At 40.5% G+C, this 23,054-nt stretch overlaps 1 protein-coding gene across 1 annotated transcript in view; it reads left to right on the top strand.

The window, feature by feature from the left end:
• Positions 1-23,054, top strand: part of SCLY (selenocysteine lyase) — a 127,675-nt gene that overhangs the window by 79,964 nt on the left and 24,657 nt on the right. Inside the window, exon 11 of the mRNA XM_053709917.1 lies at positions 18,361-18,460. Within this exon, the coding sequence (XP_053565892.1) occupies positions 18,361-18,460 (100 nt within the window). The remainder of the gene's footprint in view (positions 1-18,360; positions 18,461-23,054) is intronic.

Below are 23,054 nucleotides of genomic sequence, written 5' to 3'. Positions count from 1 at the left end.
CCTAAGGTAGTCTCCAACAGGAATATCAATCAAGAGATTGTTGTTCCTTCATTGTGCCCTAACCCTTCCTCAAAGAAGGAACGACTTCTGCACAATCTGGACGTCGTCCGTGCCCTGAAATTTTATTTGCAGGCAACTAAAGATTTTCGACAAACTTCTTCCCTGTTTGTCGTTTATTCTGGACAAAGGAGAGGTCAAAAGGCTTCGGCTACCTCTCTCTCTTTCTGGCTTCGTAGCATAATACGTTTAGCCTATGAGACTGCTGGACAGCAGTTTCCTGAAGAATTACAGCTCATTCCACTAGAGCTGTGGCTTCCACTTGGGCCTTTAAGAATGAGGCCTCTGTTGAACAGATTTGCAAGGCTGCGACTTGGTCTTCACTTCACACTTTTTCCAAATTTTACAAATTTGACACTTTTGCTTCTTCGGAGGCTGTTTTTGGGAGAAAGGTTCTTCAGGCAGTGGTTCCTTCCGTGTAAAGATCCTGCCTGTCCCTCCCGTCATCCGTGTACTTTTAGCTTTGGTATTGGTATCCCATAAGTAATGGATGACCCGTGGACTGACTACACTTAACAGGAGAAAACATAATTTATGCTTACCTGATAAATTCCTTTCTCCTGTAGTGTAGTCAGTCCACGGCCCGCCCTGTTTTTTCATGGCAGGTCTAAATTTTAAATTATACTCCAGTCACCACTGCACCCTATATTTTCTCCTTTCTCGTTTGGTTTTCGGTCGAATGACTGGGTGTGACGTAGAGGGGAGGAGCTATATAGCAGCTCTGCTTGGGTGATCTTCTTGCACTTCCTGTTAGGGAGGAGTTAATATCCCATAAGTAATGGATGACCCGTGGACTGACTACACTACAGGAGAAAGGAATTTATCAGGTAAGCATAAATTATGTTTTCTTCTGCGATATGACGAGTCCACGGCCCTCCCTGTCTTTTTTTAGACATATTTAAATTATATATTTTTTTTGTAACTTCAGTCACCTCTGCACCTTTTAGCTTTTCCTTTCTCTTCCTAAACCTTCGGTCGAATGACTGGGGGTGGAGGGAAGGGAGGAGCTATATATACAGCTCTGCTGTGGTGCTCTTTGCCACTTCCTGTTAGCAGGAGGTTAATATCCCACAAGTAAGGATGAAATCCGTGGACTCATCGTATCGTAGAAGAAATTCATTTATCAGGTAAGCATAAATTTTATCATATCAATTACAATTGCTCCATACTCATGTATGTCTTCAATTTTTATACCATAACTAACATACAGCTAGATTACGAGGTTTGAGCGCTATAGGGAAATTAACGAGCGCCACAAAAGTGTTATTTCACCTCCCTATAGCGCTGCTATTACAAGTTTACAAAAAGCAGGCTTGTGCGGGCGATATGGTGGCGTTGAGCTCAATACCGCACCGAAATACAAGCGCTGCTTTGACGTGCTTGTGCACGATTTCCCCATAGACATCAATGGGGAGAGCCGGAAAAAAAGAAGCCTAACACCTGCGATTGTGGAAACAAAAGCTCCGTAACGCAGTCCCATTGATGTCTATGGGGAAAGAAAACGTTATGTTTAAACCTAACACCCTAACATAAAAACCACGTCTAAACACCCCTAATCTGCTTCCCCCTAACATCGCTGCCACCTACATTAGTTATTAACCCCTAATCTGCCGTCCCCAACATCGCCTATACTTACATAAAGTTATTAATCCCTAATCTGCCGCCCCTGACATCGCCGCCACCTACATTACACTTATTAACCCCTAATCTGTCGCCCCCATCGCCTATACCTACATGAAGTTATTAACCCCTAATCTGCCGCCCCTAACATCGCCGCCACCTACATTACACTTATTAACCCCTAATCTGTCGCCGCCACTATACTAAAGTTATTAACCCCTAAACCTCTGGCCTCCCACATCACTAACACTACATAAATATATTAACCCCTAAATCTAACATATCCCTAAGTATAACCCTAACCCCCCCTAACCTAAATATAATTAAAATAAATCTATATTAAACTTACAGTTATTACCTAAACAATTCCTATTTAAAACTAAAAACAAACTTACCTATAAAATAAAACCTAAGCTAGCTACAATATAACTAATAGTTACATTGTAGCTATCTTAGGTTTTATTTTTATTTTACAGGTAAGTTTGTATTTATTCTAACTAGGTAGACTAGTTAGTAAATAGTTATTAACTATTTACTAACTACCTAGCTAAAATAAATACAAATTTTACCTGTAAAATAAAACCTAACCTGCCTTACAATAAAACCTAACATTACAATAAAATAAAATTGTGACGGCCAAAAAGGTGTGCAGTACACCTATACCTGCAAGACTTGTAATAGCGGCGTTAGGGAAAAAGCAGCGTTATGAAGCATAACGATGCTTTTTCACTCATAATGTAAAACTCGTAAACTAGCTGATAGTTAGCCTCGCCAACTCATGTTTTTTGAGGTGCTAAAGTCTTATTTTATAGCATTGACCTACCATAGTCCACGTATTCGGGCAAGCATTACAAAAAGAAGAGAGAGACGGAGAGAGAGAGTAGGGGAGGGAAATGAAGAAGTTCTATCATTTTTGGTTCTGGTTGGTGGTTTAAAGTGATGGTAAATTCAACAAGGTTGTTTATCGGCAATCGATCTAACTGCAAAAATTACTGATTTTCATTCATCAAAATTTTTAAAAACAATCTTACTGGTTTAGTGTAACCAAAACTGCTCCAATTCTATTGTGCACTCCAGCAGTCCTGGCACTAAGTGCCTTTTATTTTTCTTTCCTAAGATATGGTGAGTTCATGGCGTCCTCAATTACTGTTGGGAATATCACTCCTGGCCAGCAGGAAGAGCACCACAGTTAAGCTGTTAAGTATCCATCCCCTTCCCGCAAACCCTAAGTCATTCTCTTTTCCTTCGGTGCAAGGAGGAGGTGAAGTTTTGGTATCTGAAGAAGATTTCTCTTCAATCAAGATTTTATTATTTTGAAAGCCAGAGTAGGTTTGCTCTGATCTTTCCTCTCAAGATTGGGTCTAGCTGTACTCCACAATAGTAGGGCAGTGATAGCTTTCAAGCAGTTAGGAACTTGTGAGGGGGGCCTCAATGAGATTTCCTAACAGGTTGCTGCCCTTGTATAGAAAGCAAGAGTAGATTTACTCTGTCCTTTCTTGTTTTTACAGGTCTCTGTGGGGAGTGGCTTCCTCTCATGACGGGTGAGCTGTCCTTCTGCCGGACAGCTAGAGTTGCAGGTAAGTGCCATTTTTGTCTTCTGGGAAAGAACTCGGGCACTAAAGCAGATTTACAGCTGCACTTAAACTGGGTCTACATTCCTAAGTTCAGGAATCATAATGCAGGGAGCAGGCACTGTGGGCTGTGACTCTAGAGAGAAGGATTTTAACATACTGTAAGTGTGTTATATTTTTGGTGGCTCAGTAATTTTTCACTGTAAATCCAGTTTAACGGATGGGTGATTTGTGTAAATACAAGGGGTAAATATGCATGAGAAATTGCTGCCCATACGCTAATTTTCCTCTTATGGCTGCCAGAACTGTCCCTGACATAGAACAGGGGAGGCTGATCCTTTTCTGAGGTGGTAGTTACTGCTTAAAGAGCGCAGTTTCACTTTGGTGGCGCAGCTTATAGCAGGTCATGTGACATCTTCTCTGCATCGATCGGTCCGGAGCTGCTGCGATACAGAAAACACAGTCACAATCTGTTTCGTGGTGCAGAGGGGGCAGGTAGGCGCCTCATTTATATCGCTGAGGTGTAGAGGTGTTTCTGTCACTATTTTAATTCTCTTTTAAAAGGAGGTTTTTGGATTTTATATTTTGAGCTTTAAAATCAAATTTGGCAATTAAAACTTATATAGTTTTATCTTTCAGATTTAAGCTTGAACACCTTCGTGTTTTGTTAAAAGATGTTTTGGCTACCCTTTGCGACTCCGATATTCCTGTCGTTGTCAACCCTAAGAAATCTAGTAAATTTAAAAAATACTTTGTGTTTCATTTTGTTTTTATTGTTTGAAGTTCACAAAACTTGTACAAAATAAACATGTTGTTTCCACATGAACATAATAAATTACAAATCATAATCCTCCATATCTCTTATTGTATAGTTAGTTTAACAGTACATTATTTCTACTATTATACATGATATTAATTTTATTCATGTAGAACACAAAAACCTTATGAAAAAAAAAAACGAACCTCAACATTTTCTAGTTATTAAATTCAAAAGGTACTAAAGAAAAAATATAATTTCTTATATATTTAAACTAAAGTTACTACCAACAGTTGGTTGAGCGTTTCACTAGTCCTACCTGTATTTTACCGTATTCTATAAATCATCTTTAATAAGACCAAGGAGGAGGTGGGGTTGGAACAAGTTGTTCAGGGGGAGAAAAAGAAAGAAAAAAAAAAAAAAAAAAGGGGGGGAGGGGGGGGGAGAGGCGGTATACACCAACGTGTTTCGATGATAGTTATATGTTGTTTCTATATCTCCTAATAAATTCTAACCATTTATGTTCAAATCTATCTTGATGATTAATTCCCTGATTAAGGCTATCAATATGTTCTATTTGATATTGTGCATGAAGTAGGAAAGTTAAGTTGTTAATTGTGGGTTCCTTAGTGGCTTTCCAATTTTTTAAGATAAGATATCTACCTCCCAGGATTACTGTATTAATAAAATCAATATTAGGGACGTATTCCCCAAGGTCTCTCAAATTAACCAAGAAAAAGATATGCTGTATCTCTATACGTATCTGTGTATTCAGTAATCTATTCATCCAGAACTGTACCCGCTGCCAATATTGCTGGATCTTGGGGCAACTCCAGAACATGTGGACCAGGTCGGCCCTGATGGAACTACATTTAAAACATTCCCGTACCATCTATTTAAGCTAGCTGGTGATATATACATGTGATTCAAGATTTTAAACTGTGATTCTCGCCATGATGCGGAGAGAGTTGCATGTTCTACCGCAATTATGCTCTGTTTTACTTTATATGAATCCATATTTTGGATATCCTTAGCCCATTTTGCCGCTATCTCTGATACATTTTTTTCACCACTCTCCGTTTGTATCATCCGATACCAATAACTAATTGATCGTTTGCCTGCTTTAAACAGAGCAAGGCCCATTTTAATACCCGGGTGTATCCACTCCTTAGTACAATTTTTGATAGTTTCATTATACCAGTGGCGGACTTGTAAATAGGCATAAAATTCTGTGTTTTTAAGTTGGAACTGATCTCTAAGCGTTATAAATGTATACACCCGGTTAGTCTCTGGATCCCTAAACTGGGATAAATATTTGAGTCCTAGTATAGCCCACTTGTTAAACATTTGACTCTTAATACCTGATGGGAAGCAAGGATTCCCAGAAATGGGTACTAAATTCGAAATCAGCGGGTTGTCATTCATGCTGATCTTAATATCCTGCCAAGCTTTAATAATATGAAACAAGGTGGGCTTATTTTTGACCATAGATGGTAGTTTCTTAATCGGGCAGTGTAATATTGCCTGTAGATCATATGGTTGGACTAATTTTTGCTCTATTTCTAATGACGCTACATAATCCCCCCCAGTAAGCCAATCCATCGCCACTTTTGCCAGACATATTTTATTATAGTTACCGAAATTTGGTAACGCAAGGCCCCCAAATTGTCTTAACTCTGACATCTTCTGTAAAGCTATACGCTTTTTGCCATTACCCCAGATAAACAGTCTGATAGAACTATTTAGACGCTTGAGATCAGATTTTGTTATTGGAATTGGGATATTTTGCATTAAATACATCAGTTTAGGTAAGGTAATCATTTTTATCAAGTTAATTTTTGCCGTCATTGACTGAGAGAGGAAAAAAAAAAAAAAAAAAGAAAACCCAATCTCCCCCACCACTCGTTTCCCCCCCCCCCAAAAAGTGTAGATCAGGGGACATATGCTATGTTGCAATACATTTTCATATATACAGAACAATTTCCCGATTTTGTCCCTAGACTTAAACATATTCTGTCGGGGATTATAAGTAAATTTTTGAGATATAATACCCCCAAAAGAAATATTGTAAATCCGCAGTAAAAAAAAAACATATTTTAGATTTGGTCCTGTTATACCAATATCGGTAGGTGCATTCTTCATGGATTATATAGCTAACAGAATAACAACAGCTGTATAATACAGAGTACTCATGTGTATAAAACCTTATCTTTCACTTTAAATATATTAAAAAAGAAAAAACACAAAATTAAAAAAAATAGCGTCTCTAGCTTGCATATCATAGTGACATATGTTCCCAAAAATTCCTTTCTCTGTTATCCACTTATCTGTTTAGTGGTCTCCTTTATATTTGTCTATATAACTCTTAGCTTCTTGTGGAGTTCTTAGTACAATTAATTCATTATCAGTATATAGTTTGATTGTGGCTGGGTATATTAATCTAGCCGGTAGTCCCAAGTTGATTAAGGTGGTACAATATGGTGAAATAGCTTTTCTCTTGCCTGCTGTCTGGAATGAAAAATCTTGAAATAACAGAATTCTATGTTGGTCTATTAGTAGTGTTTGCATCTTTCTGTAGGCTCTAAGGATATTAGTCTTATCTTGGAAATTCAAATATTTCACTATAATAGGGCGTTTCTGTACTGAATTTTCTGTTGTGTTCCTAGGATTACCTGTACGATGTGCTCTTTCTACTGCTATATTCTGTTGTTGGATCCCAAGTAATTGTGGAAGTGTATTAGCAGCAAAAGAAATTAAATCTTGATAACAATCACTTTCAGGCAGTCCAATAATCCTTAGATTATTGCGCCGTGCTCTATCCTCCAGTTCCTCTACTTTATCACTAAGATCATTAATTTTGCTACTATGTTGCTGAGATATTTGTTCCGTCTTAAACACTAGATCTTCGACTTCAGATATTCTAGACTCCGCCTCTGTGAGCCTAGATGAAAACTTTTTCATTTCAGAGACAAGTTCCACTTTAATCAAATCAAATTGAATCAATATCCATTTTAGTGATATTTAAGCAACTTGTTTCTGCCCTTAGGTCTGTGTTATTGTCTAAACTATTTCTAGGCTTCCTGTCTTTCACCTTAGCTGGCATAGTGTGTGTTTTAGGTGATAAAAATGTATCCATAAATTAAGTTCGTGAGGGTATGTGATTATGTGGGGTGTTGGGGGAGAAGAGAAAAAAAAAGAAAAAAAAAAAAAAAAGGGGGGGAGAAGAAGGGAAGTGTGACAGTGTCAAAATAGAGAGTTTTATTACTTGTGCTAGTCTATAATATCTGTGAAACTTGTGAATATTAGGGTCGTGCCCTGTGTGTGTGATTCGGAGTCAGCTTAGGGGAGTCAGGTGAATTCTGTATTCAACAGCGCTAGGGTATAGCGTAATGTATTCTCAGTATTTGCTATTTTACTCTGTCTAACAGTTGTGTCATTCGTCTATCTAGTACTTTATAGGCAAATACATAAAAAGTTATGACTATATTCAGTACTATAAAAAACTATATTTGTTAGTTAATACACCAATCTATAGCCACATATATTTCCTATGGAGAAAGGAGCGGTATTTAGCATATTAATCTCAGATGCCTTATATGTATCCTATTTATATACCTCCAGCCTTAATACAGAAAGAAAAGGCTCATGCATATACACTTACTTCCTAGGCATATAAATTCCTGAGCTATAAACCTCCAACCTTAATACAGAAAGAAAAGACTCATGCATATACACTTAATTCCTGAGCATATGTACAATTTATAGATCAGCCTTATGTGCTATTTCAATTAACCTCTGCTCTTTATCCTGTTCTGCAGTAGTGTTATAACATAGTATATTATAGTGACATGATCTCTCCGTAAACCTTTAGAGTTACAGGTAACTTATATAGTCCTTAGTCCATGTCCAAGAAAGAAGAGAGGAGGGATTTTCCTACTAGTTCTTGTATACGCCCAATAATGCTGCAGCTAGTAGCTTTATTATTTGCTTAATTCCAGAACAGCTCCAGAGTCTTCAGAAAAGTTATAATCCCTTTAATTCTATTCTGGAGTTCACAGTTCATTTCTATGAGCAAACCTGGGAAATTATATATCCTTTTAGGAATGGAGCTGTAAACAATTCAGCTGATTATACCAGTTTCTCTAATCTTCCTGCTTTGATACTAGCTGGTTTATACAACAAGAGTCTCGTATACCTTGGTTACAGTCTCCTATTATGCTCTACCAGTTGTATTGTATCATAGATCTATTACACAGCCTGTATGGCCGGGTTTATTTTCCTTTTTTCACCCTGTCATTTAATACCGGCCCTCCTGTACTCCATATACTCCACTAGATGTTATAAACTAGGTATAGGAGAACAGCAATTTTATAAGGGCACAGACTTCACAGTCCTCACATATGTTGTCCCGTCTTACCTTCACCCCGAAACCAGGTCAGGGACTTACGCTCCGATGGGCCAAGCACCGAGTTCTGTCTGTGGATACTGTCGCAGGTGGCTGTGCGGCTCCACACTTCTCCTACTGCTAGCTGTTACTTTCCAAAGCCTCCTAGTAATGCACAGGAGTAAATTTAAAAAATACTTTGATGTTTCCTCCTCTTTGGAGGTGTTTCCTGTGCCAGATCGTGCTATTGAGATTATTGCACGAGAATGGTAGAGACCTGGGATCCCTTTTTCCCCGTCTCCGGTTTTTAAAAAGATGTTTCCGGTGGCTGACTCCATTAAGGAGTCGTGGCAGACGGTGCCCAAGGTGGAAGGGGTGATTTCTACTCTGGCTAAGAGAACTTCTATTCCTATTGAGGATAGCTGCTCTTTCAAGGACACAATGGACAAGAAGCTGGAGGCTTACTTGAAAAAGATGTATGTTCATCTGTTATCTGCAGACCAAATAAAAAAAGAGGCATTCTTGAAATGTGTACAGGATCTTTCCTACCTGAGAGTGATAGTTCCAGTACAGGAATAGGGTCTAGGGTTTTATTCCAATCTGTTCGTGGTTCCCAATAAAGAGGGAACCTTCCGACCGATCCTAGACCTAAAGTGTCTAAACAAGTTTCTCAGAGTACCGTCCTTTCGAGATGGAGACTATCCGTTCCATTCTTCCTTTACTGCAAGAAGGTCAGTTCATGATGACCATAGACCTGAAGGATGCGTACCTTCATGTTCCCATTCACAGGGATCATCACAAATTTCTGAGGTTTGCCTTTCTGGGCATTCACTTTCAGTTTGTGGCCCTTCCATTTGGTCTTGTCACAGCCCCCAGAATTTTCACAAAGGTTCTTGGGGGCTCTTTTAGCAGACGATATTCTGGTTCAGGCGCCATCTTTTCAACTAGTAAAATCTCACACAGAGATCTTGTTGTCTTTTTTCTTCGTTCCCACGGATGGAAGGTGAATTTGGAAAAGAGTTCCCTTTTTCCTGCTACAAGGGTGGTTTTCTTAGGGACCGTTATAGATTCCTTATCGATGAAAATATTTCTGACGGAGGTCAGAAGAAACAAGATTGTTTCTTTTTGCCTCTCTCTACAGTCTGCTATACGGCCATCAGTGGCTCAATGTATGGAGGTAAATAGTCTGATGGTTGCTTCCATAGACATCGTTCCCTTTGCTCAATTTCATTTGAGAGCTCTGCAGTTATGCATGCTCAGTCAATGGAACGGGGATTATGCAGATCTGTCTCAGAAGATAGTTTTAGATCAGTCGACAAGAGACTCTCTCCCATGGTGGTTGTCTCAGGAACATCTGTCTCAGGGGACATGCTTTCGTAGACCTTCCTGGGTGATTGTGACCACGGCGCCAGCCTAATGGGCTGGGGTGCAGTCTGAGACTCGTTGAAGGCACAGGGACTTTGGTCTCAGGAGGAATCTGCTTTCCCCATAAACATCTTGGAGTTGAGAGCGCTCTTCAATGCCTTGATAGCTTGACCTCAGCTGGCCTTAGCCTGGTTTTTCAGGTTTCAGTTAGACAACATAACCTCAGTGGCTTATATCAACCACCAGGGAGGGACTCGGAGTTCCTTAGCCATGAAGGAGGTGGCTCAGATCATTCAGTGGGCGGAAGCTCACAATTGCTGTCTATCTGCCATCCACATTCCAGGAGTGGACAACTGGGAAGTGGATTTCCTGAGCAGACAGACTTTTCATCCCAGGGAGTGGGAACTCCATCCAGAGGAGTTCTCCAGGTTAACCATCAAATAGGGGGTACAGGAGTTGGATCTGATGGTGTCTCGACAGAACGCCAAGCTTCCAAAGTACAGTTCAAGGTCAAGGGATCCTCAGGCCTCCCTGATAGATTCTCTGGCGGTTCCTTGGAACTTCAGGTTGGCATACCTGTTTGCTTCGTTTGCTCTCCCTCCACGAGTCATTGCTCGTATCAAGCAGGAGCGAGTGTCGGCGATTCTAATAGCTCCTGTGTGGCCTTGCAGGATCTGGTATGCAGACTGTGACGAATCAAGCCTTCTCAGTGTCACAATAGAGGGGCGTGGGCATGAAGGGGTTAATGGCACACAGCTCTGGTTCCCTTATCCTTGAAACTCTGCAAAAGGACCTTAAAGGAGCCACCACATTAACCACGGATCTTGTCCACGCTGCTCTAACAATTTCTCTGCTGCCACCACTTTTAAAATTAAAAGGGAGTTCTGGGGAACCCCTAGGAAACTCACACTATTTAACAATTAGGTACGTGCCTTTAACCTTGTCTCAACAGGAGTGTGAATTCAGATATTAGAGCCCAAAGACAGAATTAGATTTTCTATGTATTTAATAACAAAAATATCAACATAGGTTACACAGTGCAAAATTATAAAGACACTCAAAACAACATACAATTACAAAGCTACAGTTCTTTAAAAAAACAAAATGGGACATGAAAAAGAATTACACAATACCTTACTTATTATCAAATTCCTTTAGATATGTGGAGAGCTGCCATCCGATGTTAGTCTCTTGGTCCCAAGGGCAGTTCTGCCTAAAGAAGTCTCTGTTGCATACTTAAAACAGAATTCCTTTGTCTTGTCAAAGACAACGCCCTGGTTATAATTTATGATGACTTCAGCAAATGCCAACAAGTTTTAACTACCACTATCAGTCTCCAAGGGGAGGAGCGTTCTGTATTCCTACACACAATTATACTACATCACTATTCTTAAAGAGGGGGAAGGAAGGAGGGGGAAGGAAGGGGGGTAGAAGGAAGGAGGGGGGGAATCTCATCTTACAGCCTTCTGCAGCAGATTTCACACACATAGAACAAACAGTTCACCTTAACCCCTTTCATGCTGAGACAATACCACCTCTGCTGAGCAGCCAATCCAGGCATCAACTACTCCACATGATTGTATCATTACACCTCCCCTTTTAAAATGTTGGAAATAGGTGGTCAGCCCACGCTGATCCCCTATGTCAACCTACATCCTACTCTTCCCTCGTTCATAAGACCAGATCTGCCCTTTCTGCACACTCTCATCATTCATTTGCCCCCTGTAACAATTAGCATCAGCTGACTCAATTTCTCTTGTGTTGGACATTTCCTTGCAGGATATCACACACTCGCTCTCACTCATAAAGGGATCTAGCAGCCCCTCAGGGTAACTCACTGGGGGACTAAGAGCAATTCTTGCTATGCTTAGGCCAGATACTCCACTGTTCACACCTACCCCAATATGCTCTGTAGGAGTAGTAGGTTCGTTAGTCACTGCAGCTACATCTCCCTCCCCCTCTTCTTCACATCTGCCATTCTTGTAGGGGAGGTCCACAGCCACACCCAAGGTCCCATCTTTTTTTACCCTCTGTAACAGGGCAGGATGTACTCTGACCCCTACACCAGCCATGCCATTCACTCCTCCTTGCATATGCAATGCTGGTTCTAGCACAGAAGGGTATACCCACTTAGTCTGCCCTTCTGATCAGCCCTGCTGCTCTCTCACATTCACACACACTGCATCAGGCATCCCATTGTCGCAATCAATGGCAGTATAAACCTTTGCACTGGCACAATACAGTACTGGTACAGGTTCAGATAAATCATCATTAACCATAGGCTCTCCCTCCTAGCACCCAGGTTCAATAGCAGCAACATTGGTACAAACATTTTCCATACATCCCTCCCTAGGCTCTCCCTCCCAGCACCCAGGTTCAATAGAAGTAACATTGTTGCAAACATTTCCAATACATCCCTCTTCATCAGAACAAGACAGTACTGGTGTACACAAAGACAGAGCTGCATTAACCCTCAGTCAGCTCCCCCTCCCAGCCATCATGTTCAAGGGAATCATTCTTTATCCTTTGGTGCGTTACCTCCAGCTCTGGTGCAGCGAGCAATGTGTCCATCTCTAGCTTCCCCTCTGGGTCCCCCAAAGTTTCACACAGTACCTCAGTTGGTGCAGGGCCCTCTACTGGCCCTTCCAGGTTGCAGGTGTTGTCTTCTGGGGCGTACTGACAAAGCATCCGGCCCACATCATCCCCCAGCAAAACAACAGGGATATCCGCAGAAATCCCCACCCCCTGCAAACCTTTTCCCACACCCCAATCCAGGGCTACACATGCTGCAGGGCACTCCCCGAAAACTTCTTCATTATCCACAGTCTCTCCTGGGATAATATCCTCTGCCACTTCAGGGCGCACCAAGCGAAATCCAGCCCCAGTGTCCTGAAGTCTCATGGTCACACAGTCTCCCTCTGTGACGCTCTGCAGATTACCTGCTGACCCACCCACAAACAAAGCTGCTGCAGGTTTCCCTGCTGAATTCCCACCCCAGACTGCATGTTGAGGTTTCTCCTTGGTGGGGCAGGCCAATCTCAGGTGCCCAAACTCGTGGCACCAAATGCATGGGCAGGTATCCCCCTTGTCCAATGCAACTTCTGCCCCCTTGATGGGAGATGTTCCAGGGGAAGGTACTTCTGTAGAATCGGTTGTCAGTTGCTGGCACATTCCCTCCCTCCAGGGAGGTGATACAGCTTGTACAGTGGAACACTTGGCTACTGGGGCTTCGTTGTTAGTGCTGTCTGTAGCCCCTGCTGCTGAATCAGGTTCCATTTCCAGGAGCACTCTTCTGGCCAACGGGCTCACTGTCTGGCAAATATATAGCAAAAATTCTGGGTACAGGAGAGGTGCCTCGGTTATGGTAAAGTCAAAAACCTCTAGCACATGTCTCCGCTGGGTATCCCTTATAGCGATTTCGTGCTCTCTTTTTCTCTCAGCAGCCTCTCTCTCTTTTTCTCTCTTCTTTTCTTTCTCTTTCTGCAGCCACCCTCTTTCTCTCAGCTGCCTCTTGAAACTTGAGGATCAATACCATTCTCAATTTAGGATCAGCATCCCCCAAGTACCTGAGTGCTGTTTGTAGCCTAGAGTCATTTTCACTCACAGGGGTAACAGCAGTAGGGATAATCTCCTGGGTTACAGGAGGGTCATCAGTGTCGGGTACCAGGTCTTGAGTTACAGCTTCCACAGTAACCCTTCCTGTGACTGTTTCAAACTCTGTTGTGAGGCCCTCTGCCTCCAGAAATCTCAGTATCAGCTGTTCTTTCCCTTTGCCAAGAATAGTAATTCCTCTTTTCTTGCAAAGAAACTCCAGAGACCATTCAGGCATTCTCCTATATTCTTCCATACTGAGCACAGCAACAAACAACAAGAGGGGGGGGGGGGGAAACTGCTTCTTTGCACTGTAATGTGTATATATATGTCTCTGCAATTAGGCACTGAGTTCTGTCTTTGGGAAATTACACAAAAACATGTAATTTCTTTTAGTACTATACTAATAGCACTAAAAAACTCGAAATATCCCCACTGCTGCCAGCCAGCTTGTGACGAATCAAGCCTTCTCAGCATCACAATAGAGGGGCGTGGGCATGAAGGGGTTAATGGAACACAGCTCTGGTTCCCTTATCCTTGCAACTCTGCAAAAGGACCTTAAAGGATCCACCACATTAACCCCGGATCTTGTCCACGCTGCTCTAACAATTTCTCTGCTGCCACCACCAAAATTTTTAAAATTAAAGGGGAGTTCTGGGGAACCCCTAGGAAACTCACACTATTTAACAATTTGGTACGTGCCTTTAACCTTGTCTCAACAGGAGTGTGAATTCAGATATTAGAGCCCAAAGACAGAATTAGATTTTCTATGTATTTAATAACAAAAATATAAACATAGGTTACACAGTGCAAAATTATAAAGACACTCAAAACAACATACAATTACAAAGCTACAGTTCTTTAAAAAAACAAAATGGGACATGAAAAAGAATTACACAATACCTTACTTATTATCAAATTCCTTTAGATATGTGGAGAGCTGCCATCCGATGTTAGTCTCTTGGTCCCAAGGGCAGTTCTGCCTAAAGAAGTCTCTGTTGCATACTAAAAACAGAATTCCTTTGTCTTGTCAAAGACAACGCCCTGGTTATAATTTATGATGACTTCAGCCAATGCCAACAAGTTTTAACTACCACTATCAGTCTCCAAGGGGAGGAGCGTTCTGCATTCCTACACACAGTTATACTACATCACTATTCTTAAAGAGGGGGAAGGAAGGAGGGGGAAGGCAGGGGGGTAGAAGGAAGGAGGGGGGGGGGTCTCATCTTACAGCCTTCTGCAGCAGATTTCACACACACAGAACAAACAGTTCACCTTAACCCCTTTCATGCTGAGACAATACCACCTCTGCTGAGCAGCCAATCCAGGCATCAACTACTCCACATGATTGTATCATGACACAGACTTAGTGGAGATGTCATCTCTCCCTCCTTGGAGACTTCCTCTGAGGAAGGATCTTCTACTTCAGGGTCCCTTCCTTCACCCAAATCTCGTTTTTCTGAAGCTGACTGCTTGGAGATTGAACGCTTAGTTCTGTCTAAGTGTGGATTTTCTGAGTCGGTCATTGAGAGCATGATTCAGGCTTGCAAGCCTGTTACTAGAAAGATTTACCATAAGATATGGCATAAATATCTTTATTGGTGTGAATCCAAGGGCTACTCTTGGAGTAGGGTCAAGATTCCTAGGATTTTGTCCTTTCTCCAGGAAAGTCTGGAGAAGGGTTTGTCTGTCAGTACTCTGAAGGGTCAGATTTCTGCTCTATCTATGTTGCTGCACAAGCGTCTGGCACATGTGCCAGATGTGCAATCTTTTTGTCAGGCCTTGGTCAGAATCAGGCCTGTGTTTAAGTCTGTTGCTCCTCTTTGGAGCCTTAACCTTGTTCTTAAAGTTTTGCAGCAGGCTCCATTTGAGCCACTGCATTCCATAGATATTAAGTTTTTATCTTGGAAGGTTTTGTTTCTTACTGCTATCTCTTCTGCTCAGAGAGTCTCGGAACTCTCAGCTTTGCAGTGTGATTAGCCTTATCTCATTTTTCATGCAGATAAGGCAGTTCTTCGTACTAAGTTTGGTTTCCTTCCTAAGGTTGTTTCGCATGGAAATATTAATCAGGAAATTGTTGTTCCTTCTCTCTGTCCTAATCCTTCTTCTCATAAGGAACGTTTGTTGCACAACCTGGATGTTGTGCGTGCTCTTAAATTCTATTTGCAGGCGACTAAGGATTTTCGCCAGTCTTCTTCCTTGTTTGTTTTTCTGGGAAACGTAAAGATCAGAAAGCTACTGCTACTTCTTCTTCCCTGTGTTTGAGAAGTCTAATTCATTTGGCTTATGAGACTGCTGGACAGCTGCCTCCTGAGAGAATCACAGCTCATTCCACTAGGGCTGTCTCCTCTTCTTGGGCTTTCAAAAATGAAGCTTCTGTGGAACAGATTTGCAAGGCTGCAACTCTGTCCTCACTGCATACTTTTTCTAAATTTGATACTTTTGCCTCGGCTGAGGCTTCTTTTGGGAGAAAGGCTCTTCAAGCATTGGTGCCTTCTGTTTAGGTCTACCTGTCTTGTCCATCCCTAGTCCTCTGTGTTCTCTAGCTTGGGTATTGGTTCCCAACAGTAATTGAGGACGCCATGGACTCACCCTATCTTAGGAAAGAAAACTAAATTTATGCTTACCTGATAAATTTCTTTCTTTCCGTATATGGTGAGTCCACGGCCCCGTCCTTTATTTTAAGACCTCAGTCACCTCTACACCTTGTGTTACTCCTTTTCTCCATTTCGGTCGAATGACTGGGGTTTGGTGGTAGGGGAGTGATACTTAACAGGTTAGCTGTGGTGCTCTTTGCCTCCTCCTGCTGGCTAGGAGTGATATTCCCAACAGTAATTAAGGACGCTGTGGACTCACCATATCCAGAAAGAAAGAAATTTATAAGGGAAGCATACATTTTGTTTTTTTATTACGTGGTCCAATCACAATTGTGGATCTACCATTGCTATTGTAATTGTATGTAATAGCATGAGTCAGTTCCACATCAGCAGAGCGTTATGCATACACAGAAAGCAGCTAGGACTGCTCTCTACTGCACAGTACAAAAAAAATCAAAGGAAGGACACGGGGGCGAAGCTAACAAATGCCGGAATGAAAAAATAAGAGTAAAATTATATAAATATATAGGGGTATTTAAAAAAGTAAACTTAGCAACTATGTCACTGATCATCTATATTATCATAATCCTTGCATGTAAAACCGTAAACATTACCATCACTTTAAGTATCATTATCTCTGGAACTTTGATATCTGTGAGTTTAGTTCCAAGTCCCCAAGATGCCGGCTGTTCTCTGTTGGGGTTTAAGCCTGATTTAACTGCGTCCATCAAAATTGAGTTGCCACTCTCCCCTTAACTGAGCATTTAGGAAATAGTCTGTATTCCTAATTGGGTTTAGTATTTGGGTCTGTTGGACTCTGTCTATTGTGAGTATGTAAGCTTCCCATTTTCTCATAAAGTGAGTTGTTCTTCCCTGAAGGTCTCCTAGTGTGTCTGCTTGCACATAGAGCAGTTGTTGGTGTATCTCTCTTTTTAGCTGGGTTAAGGTAGGGGCATTGCCTTTCAGCCAGTATTTAAATATAGTTTTCCTGGCCTGTAGGATGGCATTGTGTGTGAATAGGAAAACTGTGTTTTAGTCAGATTATGGATGTTGAGAAACACTATTGTCTGAGGTGTGAAAGTTAAGGCTATTTTCCTATAGAGTTTAGCCAGTGTTTTACCATTCCCCAGAATTTATATATTTTAGGGCATGTCTACAACATGTGAGGTAGATCTGCTTTTGGTTTTGAGTATTTCGGAATTTCCCTTCAGACTCTCCCAGTTCTTATACATCTTTGGTGTTATGTATGCTGATTCTAATAGTGAAACCTCTATCTTTACTGAAAATATGAATACTGCAATATTCTCTATGGATAAGCTATGTAAAGAAGGGGCAGTGGTAGAAATCAATTTCCCAGTTGCAGGTCGCCCTCAGTGTTTGGAATTCAACAAACTCTTATCAGCTACTTGCCTGAGTATTTAGTCCCTTTGTTTTTTTTCTTAGTGTGCTTGGCATTGCGTGTATTGGAAATTGAATCTTAAGATTTATCCTAAAAATTTAACATGAACATTTCAGTACCTAAATGTTGGCCTTTGTGTATACAAAGAGATAAGATAGTGAGGCCTTTCTGTATATGTGTGTGCGGATAGATAGATAGATAGATAGATAGATAGATAGATGGAAATATGAAGTTTAATTCATCATTTGTTATGTATATACTTTTTAATGTAGCACTGAAATGAATAACCCACTCTCCGTCCGCCCACTTCAAAAAAAAATTTTTTTTTCGTGAGCTATTGGTTTGAACTGTTCTCCAATCAGCGCTCTAGCCATACAAATTTTTTTGTAGTTAGAGTGCCGATTGGAGAACAGTTCAAACCGTTAACTCACCAACAAAATTACTATTGAAATGGGAGACTAGAGCGCAGGGTATTTGAATTTCAGTGCAACGGTAAAAAATAAGTTAAAGTGCATCTTCATTACAACTAATGAATTAAACTCCATCTATAATATCGCTAACATTCTGGATCTATTTATACAGAGGAAAGTTTAGCATCACTTTAATTCTTTTCACAGAAAAAAATACATAGTTTTGAATAATTAAAATGCCCATGACCAGAATTCAGAGTGTTAGTCAAACACATGCAGAATAGAACTGCAGAAATAAGAAAGCATTACAAGAAAACTGTTGGATGCCATGCAGTCTTATCTTCTAATTACTAATGGGGCATACCATTGAATGTGAAATGCATAGCGGTGCATTGTAAATTTGCTTAGAAGTGATTCTGCTATATGCTTGCATGGAAGTTATTAGTGGACAGAGGTTGGTGGCAGCGTAAGGATTAAAAATGAGCTAAATTGTGTTTTATTTATAAGTGACAATTTTACGATCAGATATAAAGCGTTACATTCATGCCAGTATTGAATTGTCATTAATATCCCTATACGCTATTGCTAATTAAATATTTTTATTTGCAGGAAGTTTTTGGGGACAAGATCCGTTTTAATTCACGTTTCCCTGGGTCAAACCGCCTTCCAAACACATGCAATGTATCTCTTTTAAGGCCTGCTGCACTTGGTGAATCTTTTTTTTATATCTTATAAAGCTGATTTTTTTTTTCCACTGTGGAATATCACTGTACGTATCTGTTTGCTTAATGCAGCACATTTGTTGATCACTTTACAGTATTCTAGACAGGATTTAATGGACATACCACCTGTCTCATTTTACTGACATCCTGGCTAAAATTTAAGCTAAAATCAGCTAATGTTATTTTTTTTCAATGCTTGTTGCACACATTATCATTACTTCTGTTTATGTTAATTTATGCAATTAATTTTGTGCTTTGAATAGCTTAACTATGTCACACGATACTTAGCCCATGGTACTGTGTTGATGTGGTACTTAGGTCTAGCAAAGAGAAACAGGTGGCAGAAGGCATTTAATCATGCTCTCTTACCATATGAAGCCAGTGACAGTCTGTAACGATCTTCTGGTGGTGCTGGTGGAAGGTTTCCAAGAGACGGAGGGAGGTGGGTGGTCGGCCCATCATGGGATGGTTCCCTACACTATGTGCAAAGGATTTTGGGTTAGATTACAAGTGGTGTGTTAACTGTTGCGATAAAGCGAAAAGGGGTATATCTTGGCTCTTTGCACTCATCGGTAGTATCTCGCGTATTACAGGTTGAAGGTAAACATGATCTGTTCGTGCGACTTCAAAGCTTTGGTTAACTGTTATGCTTGACTAAAAAGTTGCACAAAGCACATCAAAAATACATTTAAAAGTACAGTTACACTCATAATATCACTTTCTAATAAAAATTATTAAAAATTAAAAAAATTATGAAAGATATAAAGTCTCAGATGTTAGAGAAGAAAGAAAAAGCTGCAAAGGGCTTTTTAAAATAGAGATACTTAAATATACATGTGTGTGTGTGTATATATATATATATATATATATATAGTTGTATACAACTGTATGACAATTTCCATGATTTTCATTTATAAATAATTGGGTGTTTGGATCAGCAATTTCATTTTGATCTATCAAATAACTGAAGGACACAGTAATATTTCAGTAGTGAAATGACATTTATTGGATTAACAGAAAATGTGCAAGATGCATCAAAACTAAATTAGACAGGTGCATAAATTTGGGCACTCTTGTCATTTTGTTGATTTGAATACCTGTAACTACCTGGAACACACAATTGGTTTGGTGACCCCATTAAGCCTTGGGGGCCTATCTATCAAGCTGTCAACCTCAAATACGCCGGAATTCTGCAGCGTAATTGTTGCAAACTTGATCCGACCTAGTTATCAAAGCCTACAGACCGGCACATGTTGAAATTTAACATACAATCCGCTAGTCTCAATCCGACGCAGATCGATGCTTACGTCATTAAAGATGTTACGAATACACATTTGGCTCTATTTGACACTTTTCCCCAGTTATCAAACTTTTAACAGGTACGCTTGCGGCTATTTCGGCCCAGAGTACCTGGTTTTCAATCCGCCACCCTGGAGGCTGCAGATGCCATAGAAATCAATGGGAGTCTGAAAGCACCGAAAGCTTATGTTTGATGCTGTAAGATATACCATTGATTTCTATGGTTGAAAACAAGTTATGTCTGCACCTAACACCCTAACGAAAACCCTGAGTCTAAACACCCCTAATCTGCTGCCTCGACATCGCTGCAACCTAAATAAAGTTATTAATCCCTATCCCACCACTCCCCGACTCCGCCACAACCTAAATAAACGTATTAACCCCTAAACCTCTGGCCTCCCACATCACTACCACTAACTAAACATATAAACCCCTAAACCATCAGCCCCCCACATTGCCAAAAAATAAATTAAGCAATTAACCCCCAAACCTAACAAACCGCTAACTTTAAATAAAATTACAACATCCCTACCTTCAAATAAATTTAAACTTAGGATTGGAACAGCAAATAGAATGAGAGCTGCTCAAATCCTATTGGCTGATTGGAACAGCAAATAGGATTTTAGAAGCTATAATCCTATTGGCTGATTGAAATCTTTCAGCCAATAGGAATGCAAGGGACGCCATCTAGGATGGCGTCACTTGCATTGAAGTTCCAGTTTACAGCGGCGATTGTATGAAGAGGATGCTCCGCGCTGGATGGATGAAGATAGAAGATGCTGTCTGGATGAAAACTTCTTGCCGCCTGGATGAGGACTTTGCCGGCTAGATGAAGATTGAAGAGGCCATTTGGATGAAGACTTCTTACCGGCTGGATGGATCCTTCAAGCGGGACTTCAATAACTGTAAGTGGATCGTCGGGGGTTAGTGTTAGGTTTATTTAAGGGTTTTTTGGGTGGGTTTTATTTTTAGATTAGTGTCTGGGCATGTAAAAGAGCTAAATGCCCTTTTAAGGACAATGCCCATACAAATACCCTTTTCAGGGCAATGGGGAGTTTAGCTTATTTTAGATAGGTTTTTTATTTGGGGGGTTGGTTGGTTGGGTGGTGGGTTTTACTGTTGGGGGGTGTTTGTATTTTTTTTACAGGTAAAAGAGCTAATTTATTTGGGGCAATGCCCCACAATAGGCCCTTTTAAGGGCCATTGGTAGTTTATTGTAGGCTAGGTTTTTTTATTTTGGGGGGCTTTTTTATTTTGATAGGGCTATTAGATTAGGTGTAATTCTTTTTATTTTTGATAATGTGGTTTTTTATTTTTCATAATTAAGTGTTTTGTTTTTTTGTAACTTAGTGTTTTTTTTTTCTGTAATTTAGTACTTTTAATAATGTTTAATTGTATATTTAATTAATTTGAGTAGGGTTAGGTTTTTTTAATATGTAATTTATTTAATTTAATTGGTAGTTTAATTTAATTGTAGGATAATAGTTAGGGTAGGTTAATTAATAGTTTAATATAGTTTATTTTAATTCTACAAGTAAGTTTAAATTTATTTGAAGATAGGGATGTTATCATTTTAATTTGTAATAGCTTAATTTATTTTTTGGCGATGTGGGGGGCTGACAGTTTAGGGGTTAATAGGTTTAGTTAGTGGTAGTGATATGGGAGGCCAGAGGTTTAGGGGTTAATACGTTTATGTTGCAGGCGGAGTCGTGGAGCAGCGGGATAGGGGTTAATAACTTTATTTAGGTTGCGGTGGGGTTGGGGAGCAGCAGGATAGGGGTTAAACATTTTAGTATAGTGGCGGCGTTTAGTAACGGTATAAATAAAGATTGGAAAAAGCCGAATAGACGCAAGATCGATGACTGCTAGTTAATAACAGTCCGATGCTCATCACCCCGTACTTGGTGCGCGTCTTTTTGCCGGCTTTTTTCATAACTAAGGAGATCGTATTGAGATACGCAGCCGCGATGTTAGGTGAGCGTATTGGTACTGGCGAATGCAACAAAATTGAGGCTTTGATAAATATCCCGCTCGAACTTCATAGACAGGTGCATCCAATCATGAGAAAAGGTATTTAAGGTGGCCAATTGCAAGTTGTTGTTCTCTTTGACTCTCCTCTAAAGAGTGGCAACATGGGGGCCTCAAAAAAACTCTCAAATTACCTGAAAACAAAGATTGTTCAACATTATGGTTTAGGGGAAGGCTAGAAAAAGCTATCACAGAGATTTAAGCTGTCAGTGTCCACTGTGAGGAACATAGTGAGGAAATGGAAGACCACAGGCACAGTTCTTGTTAAGGCCAGAAGTGGCAGGCCAAGTAAAATATCGGAAAGGCAAAGGATGGTGAGAACGGTCAAAAACAGCCCACAGACCACCTCCAAAGACCTACAACATCATCTTGTTGCAGATGGTGTCACTGTGCATCGTTCAACAATTCAGCACACTTTGCACAAGGAGAAGCTGTATGGCAGAGCGATGCGGGAAAAAGCCTTTTTTGCACACACGCCACAAACATAGTCACTTGAGGTATGCAAATGCACATTTGGACAAGCCAGCTTCATCTGTGGACTGATGAAATAAAGATTGAGTTATTTGGTCATAACAAGGGGCGTTATGCATGGCGGCAAAAGAACACAGCGTTCCAAGACAAACACTACCCACAGTAAAATTTGGTGGATGTTCCATCCTGCTGTGGGGCTGTGTGGCAAGTGCCGGTACTGGGAATCTTGTTAAAGTTGAGGGTCTCATGGATTCCACTCAATATCAGCAGATACTTGAGAATAATGTTGAGGAATCAATCACAAAGTTGAAGTTACGCCAGGGTTGGATATTTCAACAAGACAACGACCCAAAACACTGCTCAAAATCTACTCTGGCATTTATGCAGATGAATAAGTACACTGTTCTGAAATGGCCATCCCAGTCCCCAGACCTGAATATCATTGAAAATCTGTGGGGTGATTGGAAGCGTGCTGTCCATGCTCGGCAACCATCAATCCAGACACTCATTACAGGTTATAGGAAGCATCTAGAGGCTGTTATTTCTGCTAAAGGAGGCTCTACTAAATATTCATGCAGTATTTCTGTTGGGGTGCCCAAATTTATGCACCTGTATAATTTCATTTTGATGCATATTGCACATTTTCTGTTAATCCAATAAACCTCATTTCACTACTGAAATATTACTGTGTCCTTCAGTTATTTGATAGATAAAAATGAAATTGCTGATCCAAACACCCAATTATTTATAAATGATAATCATGGAAATTGTCAGGGCTGCCTA

Source organism: Bombina bombina, chromosome 4 (assembly GCF_027579735.1).
Source record: "Bombina bombina isolate aBomBom1 chromosome 4, aBomBom1.pri, whole genome shotgun sequence".
In the NCBI taxonomy this organism is placed as follows: Eukaryota; Metazoa; Chordata; class Amphibia; order Anura; family Bombinatoridae; genus Bombina; species Bombina bombina.
The sequence above is the reverse complement of the archived record's forward strand: the minus strand, read 5'-3'. Positions and strand labels throughout refer to the sequence as shown.